Source organism: Manis javanica, chromosome 1 (genome assembly GCF_040802235.1).
Source record: "Manis javanica isolate MJ-LG chromosome 1, MJ_LKY, whole genome shotgun sequence".
Lineage (NCBI taxonomy): Eukaryota > Metazoa > Chordata > Mammalia > Pholidota > Manidae > Manis > Manis javanica.
The window spans coordinates 20,130,401-20,156,778 of NC_133156.1; the positions used below are offsets into that span (position 1 = coordinate 20,130,401).

The window sequence follows — 26,378 nt, forward strand, 5'->3', positions numbered from 1 at the left end:
CTGCGTAGACGTCTGACTGGTGGTGCCGGGTCGTGACACCACCACACGCCAGCTGAACATCTCCCGGTTCAGGCAGTTTGAGGCGAAACACCGTCATGATTTGCGCCCTAATGCCACAAGTCATAAGACTGGCCGGAAACAGTCTCAGTTTACACTGTGGAGCCCGGTCAAAAGCGCTTTGGGATGTTTGGGAGCATTTTCCAGCAGGTGCGCCGAGAGGGACACAGAAGCCGCACACACCGTCCAGGCTGCCGCAGCGCCCGCGCGCTCAGCACCACCCCAGGCGCCGAGCCGCACATGCGCAGCCAGTGCCTCCGGCGGCCGCTCAGCCCTGCCCCTCCGGGCCGCCGGGTTTCCGGAAAGACCCCGGGCGTGGCAACGCTCATGCGCGGGCTGGCGCCGCGCATGCGCGCTCGGGTGTCTCCGCGGAGCTCGCGCCTATACCTCTGGCGTCACCGAGGGCGGGCGGTGTTAGGGGCGCCGGGGTCGCGGGCCCCTCCGGGCCTGAGCAGCACGGAGGTGCAGGGTGCCGCCGAGGGCGCGGGGCCGGGCGCTAGCGGCGCGCCCCTCCCCGCGGCCGCCGCCCCGCAGTTCGCCCTGCTGGTGATGCGGCCCTGCGGCGGGCCCGGTGAGCCTGCGGCCCTCGGGGGCGGCGCCGGCGCGGCCGGGGCCCCGGGCTGCCTGTGCGAAGGGGCGGCGGCCGGCGGCGAGGAGGCGGCGGAGGACGAGGCCGACCTGCTGGACGCCGCGGACGGCCCGGGCGGGGGCGAGAGCGCGGCCAGCCTCGAGGACCCGGAGGACGAGGGGCTGCTGTCGGGGGGCGAGGGCGGCCCCGGGGCAGCCCGGCGGCGGGGCGGCGGCGGGGGCTGCGTGAGCAAGACGTGCACTTACGAGGGCTGCCGCGAGACCACGAGCCAGGTGGCCAAGCAGCGCAAGCCGTGGATGTGCAAGAAACACCGCAACAAGATGTACAAGGACAAGTACAAGAAGAAGAAGAGCGACCAGGCCCAGAGCTGCGGGGGCGCCGCGCCGGCCGGCGGCGCGGGGAACGTCAAGCTGGAGGTACCCGGCCTCGGCCGGGGGTGCGGGGGGGGGAGCGGAAGGAGGCCCCCAGACGGGCCGGGTCGCCGTGGCCGGCCGGGGGGGCAGAAAGGCGGCGAATGCTCTCCCCGGGTTAGCCTGTGCGAACGCGCGCAAAGCCCTGGCACTTGTGTCCCATCCTCGTGATGAATAAGCGTCAGCGAGTGATGTGACGTCAGCAGAGCTGTCACTGCAAAGAAGTGGGGTGTGGGCTGGAGGGATAGATAGGAAATGACTGACCTGGCGCATCACTGAAGGGGCGGGCGGACTTAGGGACCTACGTGAAAGTGCTACTTAGGAGAAGAAGGTTAATTTGTTTTTCTCTACCCCGTTCTTAGTACCCTGTTCCCGGTGCTTTTATACTGAATGCACTGTTCTCAGCACCTCCATGCTTAGTACCCTATCCTCAGTAACACAGAATACCTTGTTCTTAACACCCTGGCCTCGCTACCCTTTTTCTGAGTACCCCGAGAGAAAAAAAAAAATTGAATAACAGAGTATAAGTCTTAGATGATTTTTTGATTGTTTGATTTTGAAGTGTCTTGAAGGCTAAAGCCAGCACTCTGGAGTTGGACTCTGGTTGTAAATCTTCATTCCATCATTTTCTGTCTGGTCTCGAACAGGTTCTCAAAACCCTTTTAAGCTTCAGCCTCCTCATCTGTAAAATGAGTATTGAAATAGTACCTAGTTCATAATGTTGATGTGAATATATGAGATAGCCCGTACTGGGTGTTCACACAGTGTCCAGCAGATGGTAAAAATCAGTAAACCTTAGTCATTATTGTTGTCACTATTGGTATACTTTGAAGTTGTTAGAGATAAGCAACTATTTCATCCTTTGTGTATTCCTCAGTACAGAGCTGTAATTCCTCAGTACAGAGATAAATTGAATTTTGTTAAAAATGATCCAGAAAATAATTTTTAGAACTCACATCCATCCTCAGATGTATTCTAAAAGTCTGCATTTCTTGATTTTGGGCTGGACTTTAACAGCTGTCTCATTAATAAAATTTTAGACTTTGTAATTGTTTATAAGTATGTTCTAAATACTTATAAATACTACAGTCAACCAACATATCACACTTAATTCACACTGATTAGAGTCTGAGTGACTTCTCTTCCTTTTTATCCCATTGAGTCTTCATCTGTTTAGGCTAAAAGGACTTCCGAAAATCTGATGAAGCCATTTACCTGAAAAAAATGTACATATGTAGGTATTCAGTTTTGCATAAACATTCATGGAGTTCAGGACAGGACCCCTGTGGATCTTAGGTTTAAAACGTTCTTAATTCATATCCTTGTAAAATAATATATTTTACTAAATCCCGAGTTAAAAGGCATTGTGGAAATAAGCAGCTCACTTATTACAGAATGGAAAGGAAGTGGCTGGTCGTCCGTCTGTACGTTCCGAAATTACCCATATGTTCCAAAGGTACCCATTCACTTCAGAATTCCTTACAGAGAATATACTTCACTTTAAAAAAGAAGTATTCTATATATAGCTGCTTTATTTTTTGCAACTGCCCAGCATTTATGTCTACAGTTTGACGAAAATGTATAAAAAGGCAGATACTAAGCTGTAAATGGAAGGCCCTGCCCTTCAGCAATGAGGTAGGCACTATATTTGACATATGTGGAAAGTGAGGCATAGAAGTTAAGTGACTCGGCCACGTCAGACAGCCAGCAGGTGCTCAAACCCAAGCAGTCCGACTGCAGAGCCTCTGCTCTCACCCAGCGCTACGTCCCTAGGACTGTAGTGGGTAAAAGAAAGAGAAGCGCGTCTTCGCAAAGAAAGGGAACTGGGGAGAGACGTGGGGAGACGGCAAGGGGGGCCATTCTAGCTGATGTGGAATACTTCTGCAGAAAAGTCAGGAGAGAAAAATGTGGAAAGAGTTGAAGCCAGTTTTTGTATGGTATTGAGTGCTGGGCTGTGGGACTTAGGTTTGGAGCCTTCAAATGAACGGTTCTAATGAGGAAGTCAAGGGTGCTCCAGTTCTGATGATGGGGCTTCAAGTCAATGCCCTGTAGATGTAGAGACTCCTTAGGGGATAATTTTGTAGGACTGGTAGGTGGTGATGGGCATCTGTCATAGTGTAAACAGCAAGATTGAAAATTATTTAGAATCAGTATTTCTTATGCAAATCTAATTAAATAAGGAACAGATGTATGTAATATTTAGTCTATATATCTAAAAATTGTGCTGCATGAGAGATGCATAAAGGAACTAGGGATAAAAGAATTGACCTGGGGATTGATTATTAGCATTAAATATCTAAAAGGCTGTCATTTGGAAGAAGCAGATTTATTTTTGCATAGTTCTGAAGTAACTAGGACCCTTAGGTGAAATAACAAGGGATACTATTTCAGCTCAACTTCAGGAAAAGCTATCCAAATATTGGAGTTATTCAAAACCAAATGGTGTGCCTCAAAAGTTGATACACTCCTTAGAATAAAAAGCATTGAAAAATTTTGAAAAGTCAGCTCCCAACATTTATAGAAGTTTGGACTAGATAACTTATGATTACTATACTACAAGCTGCTATGAATTGTAATACTGGCATTGTGAATCTGCTTTGTCCGGTGTTGTGAGAATAAAGGGTACTTTGCCATCAGGTCAGTCTCAGCATCCCATTTCTTGTGCACATACAAATGAAACAGTCCCGTAAGTAGTTAATCCCATGGAGGGCGAGAGAGGAAGAAGTGATTTTTGTTTTCTCCAAGTATTTGAATCCTATTTTTAAAGTCTGTTACATGTAGAGGCCTAAAATGTTTAGGGATTCAATTTAATGATAAACTTCTCATAATGAAAGAGATAAAGGAATCTTCTGATAGACAGCCCAGAGGCCAGCAGAGAGCAGAGCCAAGGGAAAAATCAGCTCTGATAATAACCTAAATGAAGAGCAAAGAGGTTAGAATAAATTCACATAAGGCTTCCGGGTAAAACAGTTCTCCTTTTATATTTGCTTGGAATCCTTGGATGTGGTTGGTATTATGGTTTTGCAAGAGTGTTTTAATTAGCTAGAATAATAATTTTGTTATGTCAGGAAAATGATAAGTATTCAAGATTCTATCAGGTAAGTGGGGATACATATTTGGTAGTAAATGCTGCAAATTTTGTTTGGGTAAGTAGAGTTTGGTATCATTTTAGGACTTAACCTATGTGGCCTATACCAGTGACAGGAGATGATTTACACCAGGGCTTTCCAGTCCTTTCAAAGCCACTTTGTTGCTTATTTAAATAATATTTTACTGCCCCCTTTTTTTTGTTAGTTAGGCAAAAAACTATCAGGGGGTCTCATTAGCGATATTAAATTGCCTTTGAGCTCATATATTCCATCCGAAGGCAGATAGACTTTGTCCTAGATAGCTTTATCTGAAGAGAATGCTCAGTTTTCACTTGGCATTTTTTTGTAATGCTGAAAACAGCTCACACGTATGTCTCTGCTTTTCTCCCCACACCTCTGCCCCACTATTGACCAAGAGACTGAAGTTCCCAAGTCGGAAGTCCTGGAAGAGAGGGAGGGAGGCGTCACAGATATTATGTAACAGTAGCTGCCAACGCTTGGCCTGGGAGGGACTTTGCCAAAGTCCCACAGGGAATGGAGAAGGAGGCCTGCCAGTTCATTCCATCATCGCAGTGCCTATAATCGTGGATTATTTTATTACGTTAACTTTTAATCCTATTTGCATTTTTATCATTTACCCTAGGAAAGTCCAGATAACATACTCTCCATTGTTAAACCAAGAACAGGATCTTTTGGGGATCGTCCTGCAAGACCTACTCTTCTAGAACAAGTGTTAAATCAAAAACGACTGGTAAGTATCTGTAAAGTAGTTAAAAATCTAGTAATGAAAGTTGTTTGTTATAAATGGAACTGTTCAGATTTTTTAAGCTGTTAAAATGTGTTAATCCCATCAGAATTGAATTTTACTTCTGACAGTACATGCTGGAATCTCCTAATTCCCTGTCTGCTTTGATGGAATTGTGAATATATGCAGAAGAGGGGATTTTGAAAGACTTTTAAGGACTAATGTTTTAGTAGTATTGAGGTACAATTAGAGCAATATTTAATAAGGATCTCTATTATAAATTAGAAGGCATCAGAATTCAATCAGAAAAGGAGAGGTTATTCAATAAGTACTGGAATAAATGGGTTATAATTTGAAGACAAAAATGAATTTAGTTCATTGCATCATACTATCAAAATAAATTCCTGGTATGTTAAAGATTTTTTAAATAAAAAAAACAGAATTGGGACTTCATCTCAAAAATCTGGAGCGAGAATTTCTGGCTTAAGAGAAATGGACAAAAATTGCAAGGAAAATAAAAATTTGACTACATAAAAATGAATAGCCAAAACCAATAAAAACAAAAATATAAACCTCAAAATAGCATATGGGAAAAATACAATAAATTTAGAAGACTAATGTGGTTGACATTTTTATTACATGAAATATTCATATAAATTAATGAGGAAAAAGCTGGCCTCAATACATTGTAAATGACATAAACAGGAAAAGAAAGCAGAAATCCTACCATTAAATAATATGGAAATGTATTCAGTATCAGTAAAAATCACACAAGAAACAATACAATAAAGTGAAAACTTCAAGTGTCACACACACAAGGTTGAGGGCTCCAGAAATGCACGCTCCGGTTCTGGTGATGGTCGGCAAGACACTTCTAGAGAAAGCGGTGGGCGTGACGTGTCAGGGGTCTCTCTGACTCAGAAGTTATACTTACTGTGAACACATTCACAGGAAATAAATCCTAAATAAGGTAAAGTTCAGCATAAGGATGTTGCCAGAAATGTATTGATCACGAATAGTAAAATAGTAAACAGCCTAGAGTTCCACAGCCTCAGAACAGCTTGTAGACTGTTGCATGTTTACTTAATAGAATGTTGAGAGTCTTTATAAGAAAGTTTTAAACAAAACTATTTAATCAATAGAAAACGTACTATGCTATAATGTTAAATTTTGAAATCAGTATTTAATGATAGTATTTCCACTTCATTCAGTTTGTTTTTTTCAATTCATTGGGGCCAAGGTTTTTTTTCTATATCAATTTATGCATGTATTTCATTGTAATAAAAAGATATTAACCTTAGTCTGTTATATTTATTATATGATTACAACTATTTTAAAAATGTTAAGTGTACAAAATGGTACTGATTGTTTTAGAGCAATTCTATTCTTCTCTGAAATTTTGGCAATGTGCTTACTATTATTAATACATGTATACCTGTATATACACACATGTACCTATACACATACACACATTTTTAAATTTCTTCAGAAAGACTTAGTAAGCTAGTTGAAAAAAGCTAAATTCCAGTTTTAGTCTTAAATGTATTTGCAAACTGGCATTCAACGGCCATTTTCACATGAGGCCCCTTTGCATTTCCCTTTGTTTCTTGCTGTGATCCTGGGCCAGCGCTGTTCCTGTTCCTTCGCTCTTACGCTCCACAGAGAGTGTACATGCTGGCATAGCACGTAAGCACTGCCTCTGTGTGCAGAGTCAACAGTAAGGTCACTTCATCCTTTATGTGTAGGTTGTAGTATTTTGGTATGTGACATGATACTGTACTGTTACTAGTTTGCAGTTTCATTGCAGTGCGTCAGGCGCAGATGTGAATTGAATTCAGGCACATTTTGTTTTGTAAGCATTTTCTGTCTTGTGCAGGGACACAGAGTAATTTCAGAGCATGAATACAATCTAATCCCGTAAGAAGAATGCTGTTGACAAACACATTTTTCCTTTTTAAGTCATTGCTAAGAAGTCCAGAAGTGGTGCAGTTTTTACAGAAACAGCAACAACTATTAAATCAGCAAGTTTTGGAGCAAAGACAGCAGCAGTTCCCAGGGACATCAGTGTGAGGGGACCTACCAGGATCTCCATGTGGGCCTTTGGGACGTATCTTATCCTAACGATGGTGGTACGGCATGCCAGTAGGACATAAACATTTTCCTGTAAATATATGTGTGCATTTGAGGATAAATAAGTATTATTACACTTTGTGCACCTTATCCTTTCAGATGACCAGGAATTTGAAGAAATCAGCTTATCTTTCCCAAAAACCTTTTAATTACCATGCTTTTTTAAAGAAAGTTTAAGCCATTGAGACATTCTTCAGTCATTGTTGCTGAAGGTAATGAAGCAGTTTCTTTCTGTGGGAGTCCCCAAGTTAATAGATGTTAGCCGGGCATCATTTAGCTCAGTGCTTCTGTCAATGGGCAGTTGGAAATGTATGGGTATGTGTTTGGCTGTCACAGTGCCCTTGAAAACTGGGGGTTTTTAATGAATGGGCCAGGAATGCTAAATGCTCAGCGTGTCTGGAATGGTCCCACGCAACTATAGCACAATGCCAGCGATACACCCCTCCCGCCCCCTGTGAAACCGTGACAGCTACTGCGACAATGTAATGTGCTGGGGCACCTGGACCGGGCTCTTGTGATGCTGTTCCTTGGCAGTGAAGGCTGGAGCTGTCCAGGGGGCAGGCATGTTGTATGTGTAAGGAAAGTGGTCATTGTTAAATATCTGCAGTTAGGATGTGCATTCTTATCAGAGTTGTGCTGGTCAAACTTGGGGCACTGGAACAAACGTGTGTCCTCAAGTTGGCTTCTCTGTTCGCATTCCCCTCCATGCTGACGTCTTTTAAAGCACACATCTTGTGCATTGGACTTGGGGCCTGTGTGGATGTATCTCATCCCTCCAATGTCAAGACAGAGTTTTTCTTCTTATGCTCTTCTCTTTTTCAAAAAGATCCTGAAAATAAGAATGACACTCCAGCATGCTGTCAGTGTTTTTCACAACTGAGCTATTTTAAGACTGTGTTCTTTCTAAGTAATGTTTGAAGAATGATGGGTAATCTGGATACTTTTTTTCATGTATATTTTCCCAGGAAAATGTACAAGGTAAACCTACCAGTAAGAGCAACAAATCAAAGGTCAAGAGCACATTGCCAGTGTTAGGACAGTAAGCACATGCCTCCAGTTTAACTGCAAGAGTCTGTTTCCAGATTTAAGCTCTGAACTATGTAGCAGGTCAAACTTAGTCACGCTTCTGAAACGTATGTAAGGAGAAAGAATCTTTGTTTATTTTTGTATGTGTTTTATACCTACATATCTGTGCAAAAACGCTTCTATCAAAATTATTCATTAAAGTCCATTTCTTGACCTTGGAGTTGTCCGATTCACTTACTCTGCCCTTCAGCTGTTTCACACTGGATGCAGAGGAATTCATGTGCATGTTATTAGCTGTTAGTTCTCTTGCTCCTGGTGTTAGGAGCTTTACCGAATCCCTCGAGTATAAGTTAACATTCATGGTGTAAAAATCAGCTTATTCTTCTCAAATGGAATAGGAGGAATGGGAAAGGAGGGAAAGTATAGGCCAGTGAGAGCTGAGTTAAGAGAAAGGGGGTGAACTTACTCTGTGTAGTAAGTAGCAGAGCGCAGACACACTTAGTCCCAGCGGAGGTCAGTCCAGGCTGGTGCCAATGGACAGGCCACCCAGTGACCTGCAGACTTGTGAGCAATTAAGAATGCCAGGATTGTGAGCCACAGGGATCTGGGGTGGTTTGCTAGGCAGCCTTCTTGAGGCAGTGGGCAAGCTGGTAACTCCAAAATTTAGTGGCTTTAAACAATTTATTATTATTTCTCTCAGTTTTATATATGATTACTATACTGTGGCTTTAAATAGCTGTGCAAATGCTTTCAGGCTGGGTGTGTACTTCCCGAAGATGGTCACAGCAGGATGTCCCACCACACGTGCTCACACTCTTAGGCAATGTGTCCCATTAAAAACTGGATTTTATTTCTCTACACCCTTGAATCTGAGCAGGCCCTGTGACTGCTTTAACAGATACGGCCAAAGGGATGCTGTGGAAATTCATATGAGGCCAGAGGAAAAGAGGTATAATAAGTACAGAGGGGGTATATTTGTAGGAATAAGAACATCAAGGAATCCACAGTTTCCATTTTTCAGCAAAGTCAGAAGAGAAGTCATCTGCTCATAGGGAGTGGGGCTGTTGATAAGAGGCTTTCAGAAAAAGGGAAAAGCTAGGAAGACATGTTGAAGTCCTTGGGAGGGCTGGCTGGTCGCTAGGAGCCTGCTAACAGTCCCCGATAGCCTTGATCCCTTCCTTCATGGGGGGGGGCATGGCCACACAGCAGTATAGCCGATTCACGCGGTAGCACGCCCAGGAATCCAGACACAGCTGATAGGTGGATGATGCCATTTATATGAAGTACACATGCAGGTGAGACTCCTGTCACTGTATCAGGAGCAGTTCCCCTTGGGAGGGTGGGAAGAGCATAAGGAGATAGGGAGAGGCTTTGGGGGTCTTGTAATACTCTTCACGGTGCTGTTACATGTGTGTTTGTTAGTGAAACCTCAGCAAGCTGTGTATTTATGATTTTTGCACTTTTCAGTATATATTTTGTAGTTCAAATTTTGAGTTTTTTTCGAAGACTATTTGTCAGCTGCCCTTTCAGCTGGGGGTGGCCCTGTAGGGTCAGGCCCATGGGATCTGAGCAGAAATGATGGGTCCAACTCCCAGACGGTGCCCTGGAAAAGGGAGCAGGCAGCCCATTTCCCCACCCTCCCTCCCACTGCCTGGGGTGTGGACAAAGCAGCAGACCCTCTAGGCCAATGGGGGTCACTCCCTGGGGAAGGTGGGACAAGACTGAAGGAAACTCTCCTTTAAGCGCCCCCAGAAGCAGACCCACCGTCCTCATTGCTGGAGTACTGTGTGAAGGAGAAGTGGGGTATCTTGTGTCTGCCGTGGTTCTTATGATTCTGCTACATTCAGCCCAACCTATATCCTAAATGATGCCCTAGGCAAAAGGACCGACGAGCGACATTAAACATTTGGCCTACCGGAAACTGAGAATCTGGTGACCATCTGCAGCCGCGTGACACCCTTCCGCGGGGCTCAGCCAGCCGTGGCTGTAGGAGGGCTACACTCGGCTCCATCTCAGGTTCATTTAGCAGAAGAGGATGAGGAAACTGAGATACTCCTGGGAGAGTACTTCGTAGAATACAGAGTCACGGCTGAGCAGATGAGAAATGCGGCCGACGGGGAGTTGCAGTGAGATGGACGGCGTGTGCGGGACGGAGAGCACGAGGTGGGCAGCTACCTCGGGGCGGCGGCCTCATCGCAGGGCATTAGGCCTGCCCCAGGCTTACGACAGTCTAGCTCATGTGCACCGATGAGTCCAGCCCCTTCAAGTCCCCGTGTACAAAACCACGCCCACCTTCCTTTTGAAGACCTGGTTTGGAGGGACTGAATAAACAAGAATTTAATGACAGAAAAGTCCCTCAGGGAGGGCTCACCTTGGAGAAACCAGGAGTGATTTACTTTGGCTAATCAGCAGCTGACAGAACTGCCGAAACTTGTGAAAGTGATAATGAAAGGAAGGGAAAGGAAACTGTCAAATGTTTTGCTTCAGCAGCAGTTGATCCAAACTACCGTGGAGAAGGGAGACACCCAGCCGCATGGCCTCAAGAGGCACGTCCGTCAACCGCAGTCCTGGCCAAGTGCACTATGGTGACAGAGTTATGAATAGGCAAATAACAAAGGGTCACATCTAATGTCACCAAAAATTACATATACGGACATACTCACATACACATCCATGCTTGCGTACAAAAGGGGAAGTTGCTTCCATGAAGGAAAATTGGGGCACATGGGGAAGGGGGCGGAGGGGGTTCAGTGGCTGGGAGTCTTTTATCAAAACGATCGCTTGTACTGCTTGAGTTGCTGCCATGCACATATGACCTTTCCAAAATGCTTTCTTATTACAGACTGAAATCTTGTTACAAATTGAGAAAAGTTGACAGTTTATGCTTTTTCCTTTGTTTCCCATTTGTTTATAGGAAGAAATATGTTTTTGCTAATGAATCTTTATATTTGTATGTGTAGCACTTATTTGCCATTTCCCCCGGGAGTTCCTTATCACCCACTGCCAGGCCTGAGTGTAGGCTTCCTTACTGGAGGTTCATGAAGAAAGCGTGACCCAAAGGCAACAGACAAAATGATTTTCCATTTTCTAGCCCTTTAAAATTTTCAAAACGATTCTGCCTGCCTACGTGCTCTTCACCACAGTCCCGTAATATATGCAGAACTGTTATTTTGCAGATATAGAAGTGGGCCTGCAAAGGCTACGCCGCCTGCTCGACACCGCACAGCTACTGGACTTCAATCCAGGTCTGTGATTCCAAGTTGCTCATTTGAACATTTCCTGTGCACTTGACAATGGATACACGACAATCGAGCTGTGAGAATAAAGCCTTTGGGCGTTAAGCCTTGAGTTTTGAAATGTGTTAAAAGACAAATATTTACACCAACCCTATATATTTAGAAAGTACTGTCACGTGTGCTAGTTCAATCTTCTGTCTCCAAAAAAAGGCTCGCTCCACAGTGGAATGTTACAGGAGCTGACACTTTTCAATGCCTATTTTCAAACATGGTGGCACTTTAATACATGCTAACCTTTTAAGAAGCGTCTCTGTGCTCACACCATTTTACAGAGGCACCCCAACGTAATCCTGTTGTGTATGCTGAGAGATTTTGTTCAGGTTACCCCATTGCTGCTTTATTTGGTTCCCCCCCTCTCTTCCATGCACCACCCAACTTCTAGGGAACCTCTATCAACAACCCAGCGTGTATCCTGATTTTTTTCTATAATTTTATGTAAACACACACACATTTACATTTAGCAACTGTCTTACATTTATATAAAAATGGCACGTTATACATGCAGTATATTCCTATCTTGCACAGTTCCATGTAGAAGTCCCCCATGTCACTCACAGGGCTCTAATTCATTTCTTTAGATGGCTGCCAAATGGAGACACACAGCAGCCCTCAGGTGCCCAGTTCAGAGGGAGAGGCTTTTGGGCCAGCTGGGCACCAGGCCCCGAACTCCTCTCCAACTGGAAGCCGAAGGTCAGACACTGGGGGGCTGAGGCAGCAGGGGCCCCACACTGGTGGCAGGACCAGGAGTCCTCACAGCCTGGTGCCGCCTTGCTGCCAGCTGTGAGGAGCCCCTGGGGTTCATGAGAGGCGGGCGCTGCCCAGGGCGAGCCTTCCCACACGCCGGGGTGAGGGCACCTGAGCACAGCCCCCTAAGGGGGTGCCCTGCTGGCAGAGCACGTGGAGCCGGCCTACCGATCAGCGCAGGAGCGGCAGCCGCACCACCCGCTACAGGCGCTGCCGCACAGCTCACTTCGCTGGGTGCAGACGCACAAAGAGGCGGGCTGCAGAGCTGGAGGCGTGTCCTGTCTGGCCTGCAGAGAAAGTCTTCTGGCCTCTACCCCTCAGCCTCTCCCCACAAACATCTTGTCGTTAAACATCAGGGGTAATTTATGATTTTTAGTTTTTATCTTTCTAAATGATAAGATTAGACAGAATTTAGCCTATCATTTGCAAACATTATCTCCAAATAACACATTGCAGGAATGAGTAATTTTTGATGTAAATGCCACACTGAATTCCTAATTACTCCATTTAGCATTGCTTTTCAGACGACAGCAGTGTTTCTGAGGCCGTACACGGTATTTCGTCAGATGCATACCAATAGCGGAACCCTCAGAGATCTTGCAGAGATAAAGTTACAGAATTTGGGTTTCCTTCTCTGCTCCTAACTTGATGTTGCAACATCAGCATTCCCTATGCTTCTTGTCTTTTTCCAAATTCACATTTTGAAAATAAATTAAGTATAGTAGAATAAAAACGATTTCAACAAAGATACCTTTCCTCACTACTCCGTGCAGCGGAGTATCTAGTTCCCAGTCCGAGAAGCGCGCCTCTCCCCTCGCCGGCCGTCGCACAATCACCAGGCACGCACTTGGAAGCTTGCCGGCACCTTTACTTGAAGAGGAGAGATGAAATACTTGCTAATTTTTAAAAAAAGAGAATTGGAACCAAATACCATTTCTGCCTTTACAATGTGAACCCCAAATGCCTTTGTAAACAACAGCTGGATAACGCTGAGCATGAGCAGATGCAATCACTGCCCTTGAAGAACCCCCAGCCTGGCAGGGAGGAGGGAGCGTGTGGCGCAGGAACTGGTAACTGACCCCCAAGGCGTACAACCGCTGGTGGGAGCTTGGAGGACAGGGCCTGGGACGACGGGTCGGGGAACTGACGGGAAGGCAGGCGAGTGGAGGGGCCCCGCCTTCCCCGTGCTGCCCCAGGGCCTGCGGGAGATGTCACCGCCTGGACCCCTGCAGCCTGCTCACCTGGTGGTGCACTTCTGTGCCTTGTTCGTCCCCCTCCGCCAACTGGTCAAGTCCTTTAAGGCAGGAACTGCGCTGTCATCTTATCTACAGCGCCTGCCTGCTGGCAGCCGATGCACAGGAGCATCGGGGAAGCGGACACGTGCAGATCCCTAGCGTAAGGAAAATCCTCCTCTGTGAGACGGGCTGATGTTAAAGATGATATTTTCTGTCTATTCCATGATGGAGTAAGAAATACATACCAGTTCGTGTTTAAAATGGCAATTCAAGTATCAGACGCAAGAAGAGGGTCAGGAAGGGTGAGAGGCGCAGACGCCCCAGATGCCGTCCCGCTCTCCGTGAGCTCACAGCTTAAACGGGGGGTTTCACCATCCCCACCTGCACCTGCCCGTGAGAACTTCGTCTCTCATTTGTTTGTATTTGGAATTCCACAAAATATTTATTTTTGACAAAGGGCTCCATTTCTTAAGAGGGAAAACCTTGATCAGGTTAATAAGAAGGCTGTTTTCTTGAAATGTTTTTTTCCCCCACTCCATTTTTAAGACTGGGAAGAAATTTAAATGGAAGGAATTGAGAATTTGTATTTTTAGGTATGTTCATATTCCTCCCGGATTTCCTGTTAGTTTTTCCTCATTAGCCTTCTTTAGTGCCGTTCCAATGTACAGATGTTGACAACAATAAAATTATTCATTCTTTCCTACATACTTCGGTATCACTTAATTTTTGCTACTGTCTATAAAAGCTTCTATGTATATTCTCTCTAAAATTACTGCAAAATTATCTTCAAATCCTTTATTTAATGCCAGTTATTCCAAAATGTTTAATTCAAAACCGTTTGCCTAATTTCTCTGAAGCATGTGGGAATTTAGAAACATTCCCGTTTTCAAAATAGGATGGTTTAAGATCATCAAAAAGACCCACATGCAGTCAATCCTATGAGGCCTGTAGGGAAAAATGAGTCAAAACGACAGACAGATACAGTATTCTTTATTATAAACAGACACATAACAGAAGTGTGCATTTGAGGGATAATCATCGGAAGCACTACCTGAACAGAAATTATTTCTTTTTTTGTTGGTTCATTTTACATTAATTTGGATTTACATATGCCAGGATCACCTAATCTTGTCACACAGTTGAGCTGCTGAACCCTAACGGGGCTAGACAAAATTTGCAACACATATTATATTTTGCTTTATTTGTTAAATATATATACCAAATAATCAGGGCACATTCAAGGTGAAGAGGCACTTAAAGTCTAGCAGGTGATATTTATAAAATGCTTTTGTTGTCATTTTGGGGGTATTCAGTTCCTCAGAGGACATAAGAATGGGGATTTTAAATGCTAGGCTGCTGCCCAACTTTTCCTGATCTATATTGAGTGTAAAAAAACAAAAAAGCACACAAAGGAAATGTGTTGAGAAAGGGACATCTCTATATTCCAAATCACTGGGGCAGATACTAAAGTATCATCTAAGACTTTCCACATCTCAATTTTTTTAACAGAATAAAAAAACTGGGCTTGAACAACACAATAAAAGTCTGGGTCTGGTGAGCAGGCCAAAATGTTTTTATTCCCTATTGCACTCCTTTGCCATGGCAACCTGAGACACGTTTGGCATTGCTGATGCATTTAAGGGCTTAGCATGTCCACGTCGCTCATTATCCTATAAAGAACTCTACTGCCTATTTTAGGATTGTCTACCTCAGGGAATGAACGCTACATGAGCATCTAGGAAAAGTCTGAAATCAATACTGCATTACAACTTCTGACAATACTTGCCGGCAAAAATTTTAAAAAGCTGATTGGAGTGTGACTATGTCACAATGACTGAAGTAGTCTCTGAATTTCACTCTGTCCCAACCAAGGCTTTCGGTGAGATGTGACTGGTGATAATGCATATGGACCACTTTAATCACTTATGTTTCAAAGAGATAATTCAGGTTCCCTGGACCCTTACGTCCTGGTTTCCCAAAGCTGTATGCATATTCAAGTTTTTTTTTCTTTAAACATCATTTAATGTCCCAATTAACTGTGTAAAGGTGTAAAATTACCAGAGGATGTGTTAGACTGCTTGTGGAGAGATCAAGAAAGCTGTGTGATCTCTGGAGCAAAAGCCACATATACTCGGCGCTCTTCCGCGGAGCAGTACTTGTATGAACAAGACTCACCAGATGAATGCTTGTTCCAAGAAAAGGGGAGATGCGGAATTACCAGAAAACAGGGAATAAAGGGGAGAAAATGAGCAACTTTGAGACAGAGAAGTTACATTTCCAACGCAGTCTTCATCCATTACCTGACTGCTCAGGAGAGAAGGGAAACAAGCTTCAAAATAGAGAATTTAAAAACCAGTTCCATTTTTGTTCAAGTGAAAGAAAGATCGCGTATTTTGTTTAGTCCCGAAACATGAAGCTGCCTATGCAAACAGATTTGATAGCCTCTCATGTCCAGCTGGGACTGCCTCTTGCTTGCACTAGATGCCACAGTCCCCTGGCACGTACAGGTGCACAACACAGATGTGATGAACAATAAACTGTGGGATTGTCTAAACACTCAGCAACCACCGTTTTAATGTAGAACATAGTAGTTTTATTGTATATAAGAAAGGCCCTATTAGGTCACACTAGTCATTACAAGAGGTGACAGTAGTTCACGCATATGCCTTTTTCATATGATCATTTCTACTCTGAATACAATTTAATGGACACAACTACTATGTGCACTACAAAGACTTGAACTAGAACGTATAAACAGAGAAAAACCTCTTGGATTACTGAAGTACCGTCTGTTCCAAGCATAATTACCTTCATAAATTACATTTTTAAGAGGCTAGGAAATGCTATCCCAAGCAATGCAGTGTTCAGTGAGTGGGAATTATGTATATATATATATATATATATATATATATACACACATACATACACACACATATATATGTGAAGGTACCTAGACATTTATTTTCCTCTCCTTACTCTCCAACAGTAAATAAGAACGGTAAATAAGGTGTTCAATACTGTGCATATTTTTTTAAATGTCCCTATCACTCAGTACCACTGTTCCTCAGAAATTATAGAAGTATGAAATCATTAATTTATTTGGGAAGTTATTTTCTGGATATGAGGCTACCGGATTGGACTAGTAGATAATTCAATCAACAGAGACACTAAGCTACATAAGAAGTAATCTGATCCCAGCAGTGTGTCCAGATGTCCTCAGGGGCTTCACCACTGCCTTAGTGTCCCCACACAGTCACTATCCGCCAGCGTGTAGGGGAAATGTGGCAGGAGACTTGAATGCAGGGATGTGAGGAGGGGTGAGGACACATGGTGTGCTTTGACAGCCCTCTTATTTCACCTGCTTCTCCCGCACACAGGACTCGCACACATGCTCACACAGCTCACTCTGCATGCCCAGGTCTCCACGGCTGCCTGGCACGAAGAACCAAGGCCGAGGGGCCTGATTCCCCACCTGGAAAGCTGGCATCTTCCATCTAATTTTGTCTTTTGGGAATACAGCTCATTTCATGCTGTTTTCCATCAGACTCATTCGTTCCTCTTTGTGCCATCGTCGATGAGGAGCGACATGACCGTCAGCGTCACAGTCTCCTTCTTTTCCAGTCACAGTATAAATGTGTCTAAAATGTACGGTGAACACCAGCCCATCAGTCCAGCAGCAGGCGTTTCAGCTTCAGAAGTGAAGGGGATGTGACCTATTTTACACAACTGGCTTTATAACTTGACTTTTTTTCCTTGCCAGTAGCTCTAGAAGTGAGATTATTTAAGTCACACGGATTTCCTTGCTTTGTTTTGTCTGAAAGTGTTATTTGCGTTAGTGCAGCTAGTACCTGATCCTTATAAGCAGGTCTAGTGTTTTTCTGGTAGGCCACACACGCCTTACGGTGACGTGGCTGCCCGAGGCCGCCCTGCGCTCTGACAGCACCCCCCGAGCACCGCTGAACGGGAGTCGACTTTCATTCTATTTCCTCCCACCGAAGCCGCTGCTTCTTGATACACCATAGGTGCCGACAACCCGCCCTCCTGATTGCATCGCCCCGACTTCAGGTTAACTAGAGAGCACGAAGCAATCGGGGATAAAAATATGAATAGAATGTATTATATGTATTTACACATGTACTTAGAATCTTCCGTTAGTTGCACATCTGCAAGGATATAAGCCACTGCCTGCAATCGCATCTACTCTGTGGGAATGTCGAGGAATACAGGGCTGTTAAGACACTGACGAAATGGGGTTGTGCGGAGAGCCCATCTGAGTCAGAACTTTGTCCAACCACTGCAGGGGTCCGTGAAGGTGGACCTCAATCCAGCAGGGCGTGCTTGTCACATCCTGGCGATGGTACTCGGCTCCCCAGCCCTGAAAAGCAAGAACGGAGCCAAGGGTGAGTGTGCCGGACTCACAGGCAGCCTCCGCCCTCTGCCCCGTGAGGGCGGCCCGACGCCCGCGTGCACCAGGCCCCTGCGTGGGTCCAAACCCGCGGGTTCCCTCTGGGTTCACAGCTGAGCACGTGGCCCCGGGGGCGGCCTGGGCTCCAGGCGCATCGGGGACAACCGGCAAATCAAACCCGTTCCTCTCCCCAGAGAAGATTCTCGCCCGTATGTTCACCCCGCTAATGCAGAGGACAGTGTTTCTTTGCACAAAAGGCTGCTCATCACAGACCAGCAATGGGGTCTGAAAGCTGTGAAGGGAACTGAGGGGGGGCGCTTGATGATTCGGGGTCCCCTCTCTCCGGCTCACTTCTGGCACTTTCCCATTCACTTCCATTTACAGGAGAGAAAGTGAACATAAGGAATAAATGTTTGTATTTTATTTTTCTCTGCATGTTATACTTCAATGACAAGGCATTTTAAAAATGAAGAGAAACCCCGGTGAAGCAAAGAAGTTTTGTTACCGGGAACAGTGATTCTCTGTGGGTTCTTTAAAAACTGGGTCTCAACACAACCCTGCTGCTTGATGGCACTTCACACTCGTGAGCACGTGGCCCAGGTGGGCCTCTGACGCCATCGGGCAGTGGTACCATAGCCTCCGGTCTGTGGCTTCCTCGGCCCCCTGCACCCCAAGTGATCGCGTCGGCCCTGCTCCTCTTCCACTGACACCCCCTCAGCCGCCGGCAGACGACCTTCCTCACGGTACTGGGGGAACCGGGGCCATCACAGAGCTGGCACAGCGCCCACACCCACATGCCTGGCCTTTCCGTCTGGCACCTCCATCACCTGTGTTTCCAGGCAAGCCAGGCCACCCAGGTCTGCGCAGGACCCCCTCGCCTTCCCACCCAGCCCACCTCCCCGGTCCTCCCGTGGTCTCCTGCTGCCGACCGGCCGCGCCCAGCAACCGTGCAGGTTGATGTCTCCCCTTGGCCCTGACGACCCCAACAGTGGCCGCCCTGTGTCTGCGACCCCCTTCCAGGCCAAAGCCCTCGGCAGACTCGCCATGCCGGCCTCTCAGCCCCTCTCCCCCCTGTTCCCTCTCACGTCCATTCTGGTCAACACCTCACCTGAGCCTTCAACAAACTGTTCCTGTCGGGGTCACCAAAGGCCTTTTGCTGCCCAAACTAGCCATCAGCCTCCGTCTTCACGGTGCCCAGGCAGCATGGTTCAGTCCATCCCCTCCGCCCCAGGGCACTTGCTTCTTCTGGTGCACAAGCACCTCCCTCCTCGGCTTTGCCTGTGCTGGATACTGTTTCTCAGGGTTCTTTCCCGGCTGCTTCTCTTCTCCTTTAACCCTGAAGTGTCCCAGCGCTGCGTCCTAGGGCCCTTAGCTTCCCTGTTCAAACCCAAACTGTCGGTGATCGTCCAGAGCCAAGGAGTTAAACACCAATACACTGCCCATTCCCAGAGGACGTCGCCAGCCCTCTCCCCCCACATCCAGACTTGTACACCTGTCTACTCAGCACCTGCCCCGGGATGTGTGACAGACGCCTCAGTTATCCTCAGTAAAACTCAACTCTCAGTCTTATATCCAAACCTGGCCTGCCCGCGTGGCCTCCATCTTGGCTGAAGGGCGGTAATCTAAGTCCTGTCTCATACCCCGCACCGAGCCCGCCTCTACGATCAGACCTTCCGCTCTCCCGACTGCCGCAGGAACCCTCCTGGTGCGGGTGGCCATCCACCTCCCATCGAGCACTGCGACAGCCTCCTAGCCGTCTCCCTACCTCCAACCTTGCCTGTGTAAAATGTTCTCTGCACGGCAGCCAGAGCGATCCTTTAAAAACTCAAGTCAGATCATGTAAACCTTCTGCTCAGATCTCTGCAGTGGCTTCCCATTTCTTTAGAGTAAGAGCCAACACCCCTCAGTGGCTTAGGGGCACCCATCTGGCTCCCTCTTACTGCTCTGATCACCCCCCACACACTCATTATGCCCCAGTCACTGGCTCCTTGCTCCCCAAATGTCCAGGCAGGCTCTTGCTGTAGGGCTCAGCCTTCCCTCTGTGCTGCCTGCTCTTTCCCAGATACCCCATGACCGACCCCACCATCTCCTTCAGGGGTTCCCTGACGCACCACCTCTCCAAAGAGGCCTCCCCTAACCACCTCTGTAAAACCTGCAGCCTGCCCCATCTCCCAGCACTCCGATTCCCCAACCCTGGTCTATGCCCTCCTTCTGTTCAACTTCTTTATCGTGGCTGCTGTTTATTGTTTGTGTCTCCCCACTAAAAGAGTGGTTCCATGTGGGCAGAGACCTTTGAGTGCTCACTGCTACGTGCCAAGGCCTGGAATGGTGCCTGGCTGGGCACTTGGTAGGTGCTCAATAAACATTTGTTGAATGAATGAGTCCTACAATATATAAAAATCAGAACTGAGAGAGACCTTAAAATGACCTAGTTTATCACTCCTAGTAGCCACCAGTGTTTAGTCCTCTATAATTTCTTCTATTTTTTAAAATTCTAATAATGTACCTTATTTAGTCCAAAATACCCAAAATATTATCATTTCAATAATATAACCAGTATGAAATTATTAATACTTTACATTATTTTTATTTGCCCTAAGCCTTTTCCCCCCAGTTTTATTGAGATATAGTTGACCTTAAACACATAGTCGCTTCAAGTACACTTTTTTTTAAATTGGAAACTAATATTCTTGATTCTTATTTTTAAAATAATTAATAAAAGTATAAATATAAAAAACACATAATTAGAGTACAGAAAAACAGGACAATTATTTCTTTCAAGGTAATTGAAAGGATTAATAAATTTTACTTTGAAAACACCTGAAACAAGAGAGAGATTCCTTGGCTGGACATGTGATGCTGTGCAAACTGGGCCACATACACCCAGGGTCTGATACACATGGTCAGTTTCTGAAATACTAGAATTATTTGCAAGTGCTTTGCAAGAGATGAAGTAGCAAATGATGAAACTGAGGCCTCTAGGTTCGGTGTGCAAATCCAGTTGTTCCTTTCCACTACATAAACCCTGTATTCTCCAAAGCCACACCAATTTTAATAAGATCTAACTTGAGGCATTCAACAACTATTCATATACAAAACACCTACTACTCTCTCAGGATTAATCATATCCACCATTAAGTTTCTCCTCCAATTTATTTGTGCTTTGATTATAGCACTTACTCTATACTATCTTGTATTAGAGCCAGTACTGTCCACTTTGTAGCTTGTTTATAAATAGTTCCTCCTTTGTTTACCTGTTTGTTTCCTAAGCATTAGGAGAGTCTCTGATTTAATTCAGGTCAATTCACCAACAGTTACTGAGTGACAACAGTGATCAGAAATTTGAGGGATGGAAAAATCTCTGTAGTGTTAACTGCTATAAAATTATCAATGTCAACCTTTTATCTTCTGCAATAAAATAGGTCAGTAACTAATTTGTTTTTCCTCCAAAAGTAATATACTTGAGAATTTTCCTATATTTGCTAAACAAGACAGTTCATACTCACAGAGGAGCTCTTCCTAAAAGCAACTCAGTAGTTCCCCCCCCAAACTGTTGTCTACTTGGACCGGCTGTATAATTGCGTCCTCAGCCAAAGCTTTGTGTTTTATTTCTCATTTCCATCTTACAATCTGAAAGCAAGCGCTCCTCACCTTTACAAAGCTCATCCGGATAGTGCACATCTTAGTCAGCTCATACACCACTTCGAACCCATGGTGAACTGACTGAGCCAGAAGCTGTGCAAACAGCTGGTTGTTGAAGATCTTGAGGCTGCATCCACTGGGGATCTTGCAGACAGTGGCTGGGTGGAAGCCATGCTGATAGTTGCAGTTCCGGCTCTGCACAAAGATGCTGCTGTCGCTGACGCACTCGGCGTAGACCTCTCCCCCAACATAGTATAAATGCACGCCTATGAGGCAAAAACAAAGCCCTTGAACACCAGCACTGCATTTAGGGCAGGATCAACTCCAGGGCCTTCTTACGGACCTCTGGAACCTCATGAGATGGGACTGTGAATGGGGAGCTTAATTTTAATATCACCGGTCATGGATGTGTGACCCAAATGTTGACTGGCTTTAATTTAAATCTATGTCCTTTTCATGAATCCACTTAAAAGTGGATTGCAACCCATGTTTACAATCACTGCCACGAACAAACAAGCAGGCTCTCCCATCCTACTGCTGTCACTCTCGATCCCACACTTATCCATTCTAAAATTAAATCTCATTATATTACATGCAAAATAAATATATAATGCAAAACACATCAAATAGTCCTTCAGGTCCATATGTAAATAAGTAATAGATAATATCATGGAAAAGTTACTTAAGTGCATACACTTAAACCCACTTTAGAGGAAACAATAAATGAAGTTTAGATTTTGTTTAACCAACAATTACAAATTCACTTCTCTTGATAAATACCTCAAAGACCTATTTAATGTTAAAGATTATCACCTACTATTACAGACCACAGAAATGATGCCTATTTTTTACTTGCTAACAACGAAATTCTTGCCACATTTTTATATATAAGAACTCATAATTAAAATATATTTTATGCTACTATATCTCACATTCTTGGAGTTAAAAGGCAAAGAGCATCTTGAGAATGTTGCTACTTGGAGTAATTTTCAAGCCAAATTAAATTTTAGTTGATTTTTTTTTTCCTTCCAAGTATCTGGGTTTAAGGTTCAACATAAATTTCTAGCAAAGGCCTGGGATAAAATGAAGACATTCTAGTTGAGTGAATAGTAAATACCAGAACTTTTCTTCAACCCTTTTCAGCAGAAACAAAAATCTCCGGTACTGGGTGCCAACATGGTAATAAATACGATCACCATGTGGTACCCGGTGTTCATAGAAATGGCACAAAATATGCTGACGTTGATGTATTTTGGATTTCCTCAAAATGAAAATACAAACTTTTTAAATAATGGAATTTACAGATCTCTAAGGGTTCTCAGACCTGGGTTGCACACCTGTGTATTTAGGAAACACAGCTGAGAAGCTGTCAGCGTCCCTGTCTGGGGTACAAGGAGCACTTGGGCAAGTGCACACGGTACACGACCACCTCTCACGGCCTTCGTGGCTGCCTTTTCGCATCGCCTTTTCCTCAGGACAATTCAGGCAGGAGTGGTTCCCGGTATCACGTGTTCTGACCCCGTCACCGCGGAGCACAGCTCATGGTGCCCAGACGGCTGCCCTCTTGCCGCCTAGACAGGACCAGCTCCCCTCCTCCTCCCTCGGCCATCTCTCTCCTTTCTTCCGACGTCCGTCACTCGCTCTCCCTGGACACCCATGGCCCAGACGGTGCCAAGGAGGCAGAAGGAAATCCAAGCTGATGCCTCTCACAGCCCCAGGGGAGGGCCTGCCTGGGGGTTGGCTGGGGTTTTTCCAAAGAGGGTGAGCAGGTGCTGAAGGAGCCGGAGAAGCAGGCCGCAGAGTGTTTGTGGTGTGTTTGAACTGAATGACCTTCAAACGCATAATCCTCCCAGACTCTATGAAGTAGAACAGGTAAGGGTTTTGTTATCTGACTCTGGTCTTTATTTAAGGAATGATTTTCAACCCTGTTAAAGTCTTAGCTGCAACAACAGCACAGTTCGCAGAGTAATGACAGCAGAGGAGCCTGGGCAGGGAGGCAGCAGTTTAGCATCTGGAGCAAATGGGGAGCACAGCCAGCCGCCAGCAGGCCCCAGAGGAAGGGGGTGCAGAGCCAGCCGCCTGCAGGCCCCAGAGGAAGGGGGTAGCAGAGCCAGGCCCCAGGGCAAGTGGGGAGCAGAGCCAGCTGCCTGCAGGCCCCAGAGGAAGGGCATGCAGGGGCCTGAGCCGGCTCTGAACACCAGACAAGGACGGGGCTCACTCCGACGTGAAGGAAGCTGGCCTTGGCCAGCGACAGCAGAAGCTAAAGAGGAGTCCAGAAGGCAACGGATCTTCTTTGTGTCCATTTGACAGGCCACACTAGTGCCTCACACCAGATGCCTCAGATTCGAGATCTCCATAGAAACAGTGAGGTACATGGAATATGCCCGAGGAAAGTGCTGCCTGAGACGACAGAGAAGCCAGGGCCACCTCTCTTTCTGGGCTTCCTCTTTACCTGAACTTTCCACGTGTGTGTGTGTGACTGCTGCCCACCTTTTATGACACTGGGGCATTTAGAGTCCTGGGCTGTGGCTAATCAGGAAAGGCAGTCCTCGAGTTTGACTGGGGTTTGCTAAGTGTCACCTTCTAGACCTCTTCGGTAGGCCTAGTGACAGAAGGCTGGAGGAGGGTGGGTGAGTCAGGCTGGTGTGAGGGTCCCGATGCTCTGGAATCCAAGGTGAGAACGTCAGGGTGGAAGGGATATACGTGGGCCCCTTGCTGAAGGGGGAGGGACAGATACTGCTGTGAAGGTGCATCTCCTCCCCCAGGCACCCTGCTCAGGGGCTTCCGATGCCCCTTCCCTCCCTAAGAATAAACCTAAACATACTAGCATCAGCCCAACACCTTCCCGTGAGCTGGGGACCGACACTGCCTTTGCTGTGCACACTACTTGAAAATCTGGCTGTCAGGATTATCTGGACCTTTAGGAAAGTGCATATTTCTGCGTATAATAATGGCATTTTTAGAAAGTCCTTATACAGTTACACATATACTCAAATACATGGGAGAAAGAATATCCCCATCCCCCACCACCACAGCAATCCCGTGCACCCTCCCCCGCCACGTCCCACCCTGTCCTCACATGACCAAGGGAGCCCATGAGAGAAAACCGAGAAACTACAGAGACGTAAGAAAAATCTGCCATAACCTACAGCCCAGAAGTAAAGCTGCCATTTGTTACATGCCTTTCAGGCTTTTATGCATGTTTTTAAACCATTCACCCTCGCCCATGACAGTTTAATCCTAAGATAACAGCCAGGGGATCCTGTTCCAATGAAAACTCAGATCTGTAAATGCCTCAACTTAAGTCAATCTTTCCATTTCACGCAGTAAAGCTAAGGCACTTTGAATGGGCTCCCGGCCTCTGCCACCAGGTCCTGTCGCCTCCTCTCTCACGGCTCCCCACGCCCACCCTCACTCTGATCCACCTGCCCTGGCGTCCCTGCTGTTCCTCACACTAAGCCAGGCAGGCCCCAGAGTCTTTACACCCGCCAATCCTTTGCTTGGAGGGCACCGACCCACCACGGATACCTGCAGCTAATGCCCTCTTTGGCTCACCTCCTCTGGAAAGCTCTCCTCGCCTCCCCAGCTACCCTGCTCTAAATCACAGCAGGCCCACCCCCTTCTCTTCTCTCCTTTGTTTTTCTCTAGACACTAATCGTTTGATACATTAAATGCATTTTTTTCTCGTCTGTCTTTCCTTAGTAGCAAGTAAGCCATGCAGGCAGGAATTCTCCCGTTTGGTCTGGCTTGTTCATATCCCACCGCTGCACCCCTAGTGGCACAACAGTCTGGCTGAGAGTAGACGCTCTGTAAATATCTGTGAGATGAATGCCCATCTGAAACCTAAGTGACTCCACCAATTACGACCACAGAGCTAGTAAACTTGCTCACGAACTTAGGGGTGCGTGTTGCTGCGCATGGTCAGCCTGGTGCTCCAGGAAGCCGTGCAGCTCAGAACCAAATGGTGCACAGGGGCTGTGAAGGCTGTGAGCTCTTGCCTTCAAAATATTCCAAGCTGATTTTTTTTTTTTTTGCCACTTTATGGCATGTTTTGTAGCCACTTCTTAAAATTTTTTTTCACATTTAAGCAATTCTGAGGTCCTGAACGCCCCCATGCCTCCCCAGCACCCACCCCTGGGATCACCCACCGGGATGCGCGGCCAGTACGAGGCTTGTTTCTATTTCCCTGGTTCGCTCAGAAGCGCGTAGAGCGGAATCACCGCTCTGCTCCTACCCTTTCCTATGTGTCTCCTGGTGTTCTCTATCGTGGAGTTCCTGTTGACGTTGGAAAGGAGCCCAAGGCAGAATCTGCTCCTGTTATTCGAGGGGTCTGTGAAGCCGTCGATGAGCACGCTCCGGGAGGAGGCCTGGAACGTCTCCCCGACACGGTTGTTCAGCTCGTAGTAGGCGACGGAGCACCAGTGCTGCGGCTCCTCGTAGCACACCGGCCGGAAGTCTGCAGGGAGACGGACCAGAGGGCACATCAGAAGTGCCCACGCCGGGCCTCCCCATCTCGTGAGCCCCCTGGACACTCGGGCCGACGCGTTACCCGGAGCGCTGGCTGCGAGACCAGGGGCCTCCATGGTGGCCGGTCACTCCAGTCCCCTTAAGAGACGCTGTCTGTGATGGGCCCGTCTGGCTAACACAGAGGCTGCGGTCCCTGGGACGCTCCCATATTCAGAGCATCTGTAAACACTCTTATTGGTACTGAGGAAGCCAGACAAACCACCACATGAACAGAGAGGCAAACGTCATCACCCCTAAAGGGAACACATCTAAACAGGGGTGGGCAGGTCACCTCACCCTCACCCACAAGAGACTGCATGTCCTCTCGCTAAGGCGCAGACAGCACCAGGTGACTACGGGCCGTGGCATCTACAGGCCGGCCTTTCTGGGTCCCTGAGGCTTGTGTGACTTAAGGCGGGGGGGTGGGGAGGGGTGTCAACTGAAAGAAAGCGGTCACAGAGGAGTGTCAAAACTGATATACGACACAAAGAAAGTCAGATCAAC

General features: G+C 46.4%; 2 protein-coding genes across 5 annotated transcripts in view; one reads left to right on the forward strand and one right to left on the reverse strand.

Moving 5' to 3' along the window:
* The first annotated feature begins 39 nt into the window (after positions 1-39).
* Positions 40-12,793, forward strand: RFXAP (regulatory factor X associated protein). 4 transcript variants are annotated; one of them, XR_012128134.1, is made up of 4 exons: positions 40-1,062; positions 4,789-4,896; positions 11,223-11,291; positions 11,921-12,793. XR_012128134.1 is itself a non-coding variant. In XM_073229416.1 (3 exons), the coding sequence occupies exons 1-3, from the start codon at positions 184-186 to the stop codon at positions 11,226-11,228; spliced, it is 993 nt and encodes a 330-aa protein (XP_073085517.1). In that variant the 5' UTR covers positions 40-183; the 3' UTR covers positions 11,229-11,403. The 4 variants fall into 4 exon arrangements, 3 of the variants coding, with proteins under 3 accessions (XP_073085517.1, XP_017505605.3, XP_073085501.1); XM_073229416.1 differs by lacking the exon at positions 11,921-12,793 and having other exon boundaries at positions 11,223-11,403; XM_017650116.3 differs by lacking the exons at positions 11,223-11,291; positions 11,921-12,793 and adding an exon at positions 6,850-8,259.
* Positions 12,794-14,294: 1,501 nt separating this feature from the next.
* The window catches only part of SMAD9 (SMAD family member 9), a 49,165-nt gene continuing 37,081 nt past the window's right edge, over positions 14,295-26,378 (reverse strand). Inside the window, exons 5-7 of the mRNA XM_073229379.1 lie at positions 25,603-25,824; positions 21,378-21,634; positions 14,295-17,696 (exon numbers count right to left, since the gene is read on the reverse strand). Coding sequence (XP_073085480.1) covers positions 17,553-17,696; positions 21,378-21,634; positions 25,603-25,824 — 623 coding nt within the window. The 3' untranslated portion in view covers positions 14,295-17,552. The remainder of the gene's footprint in view (positions 17,697-21,377; positions 21,635-25,602; positions 25,825-26,378) is intronic.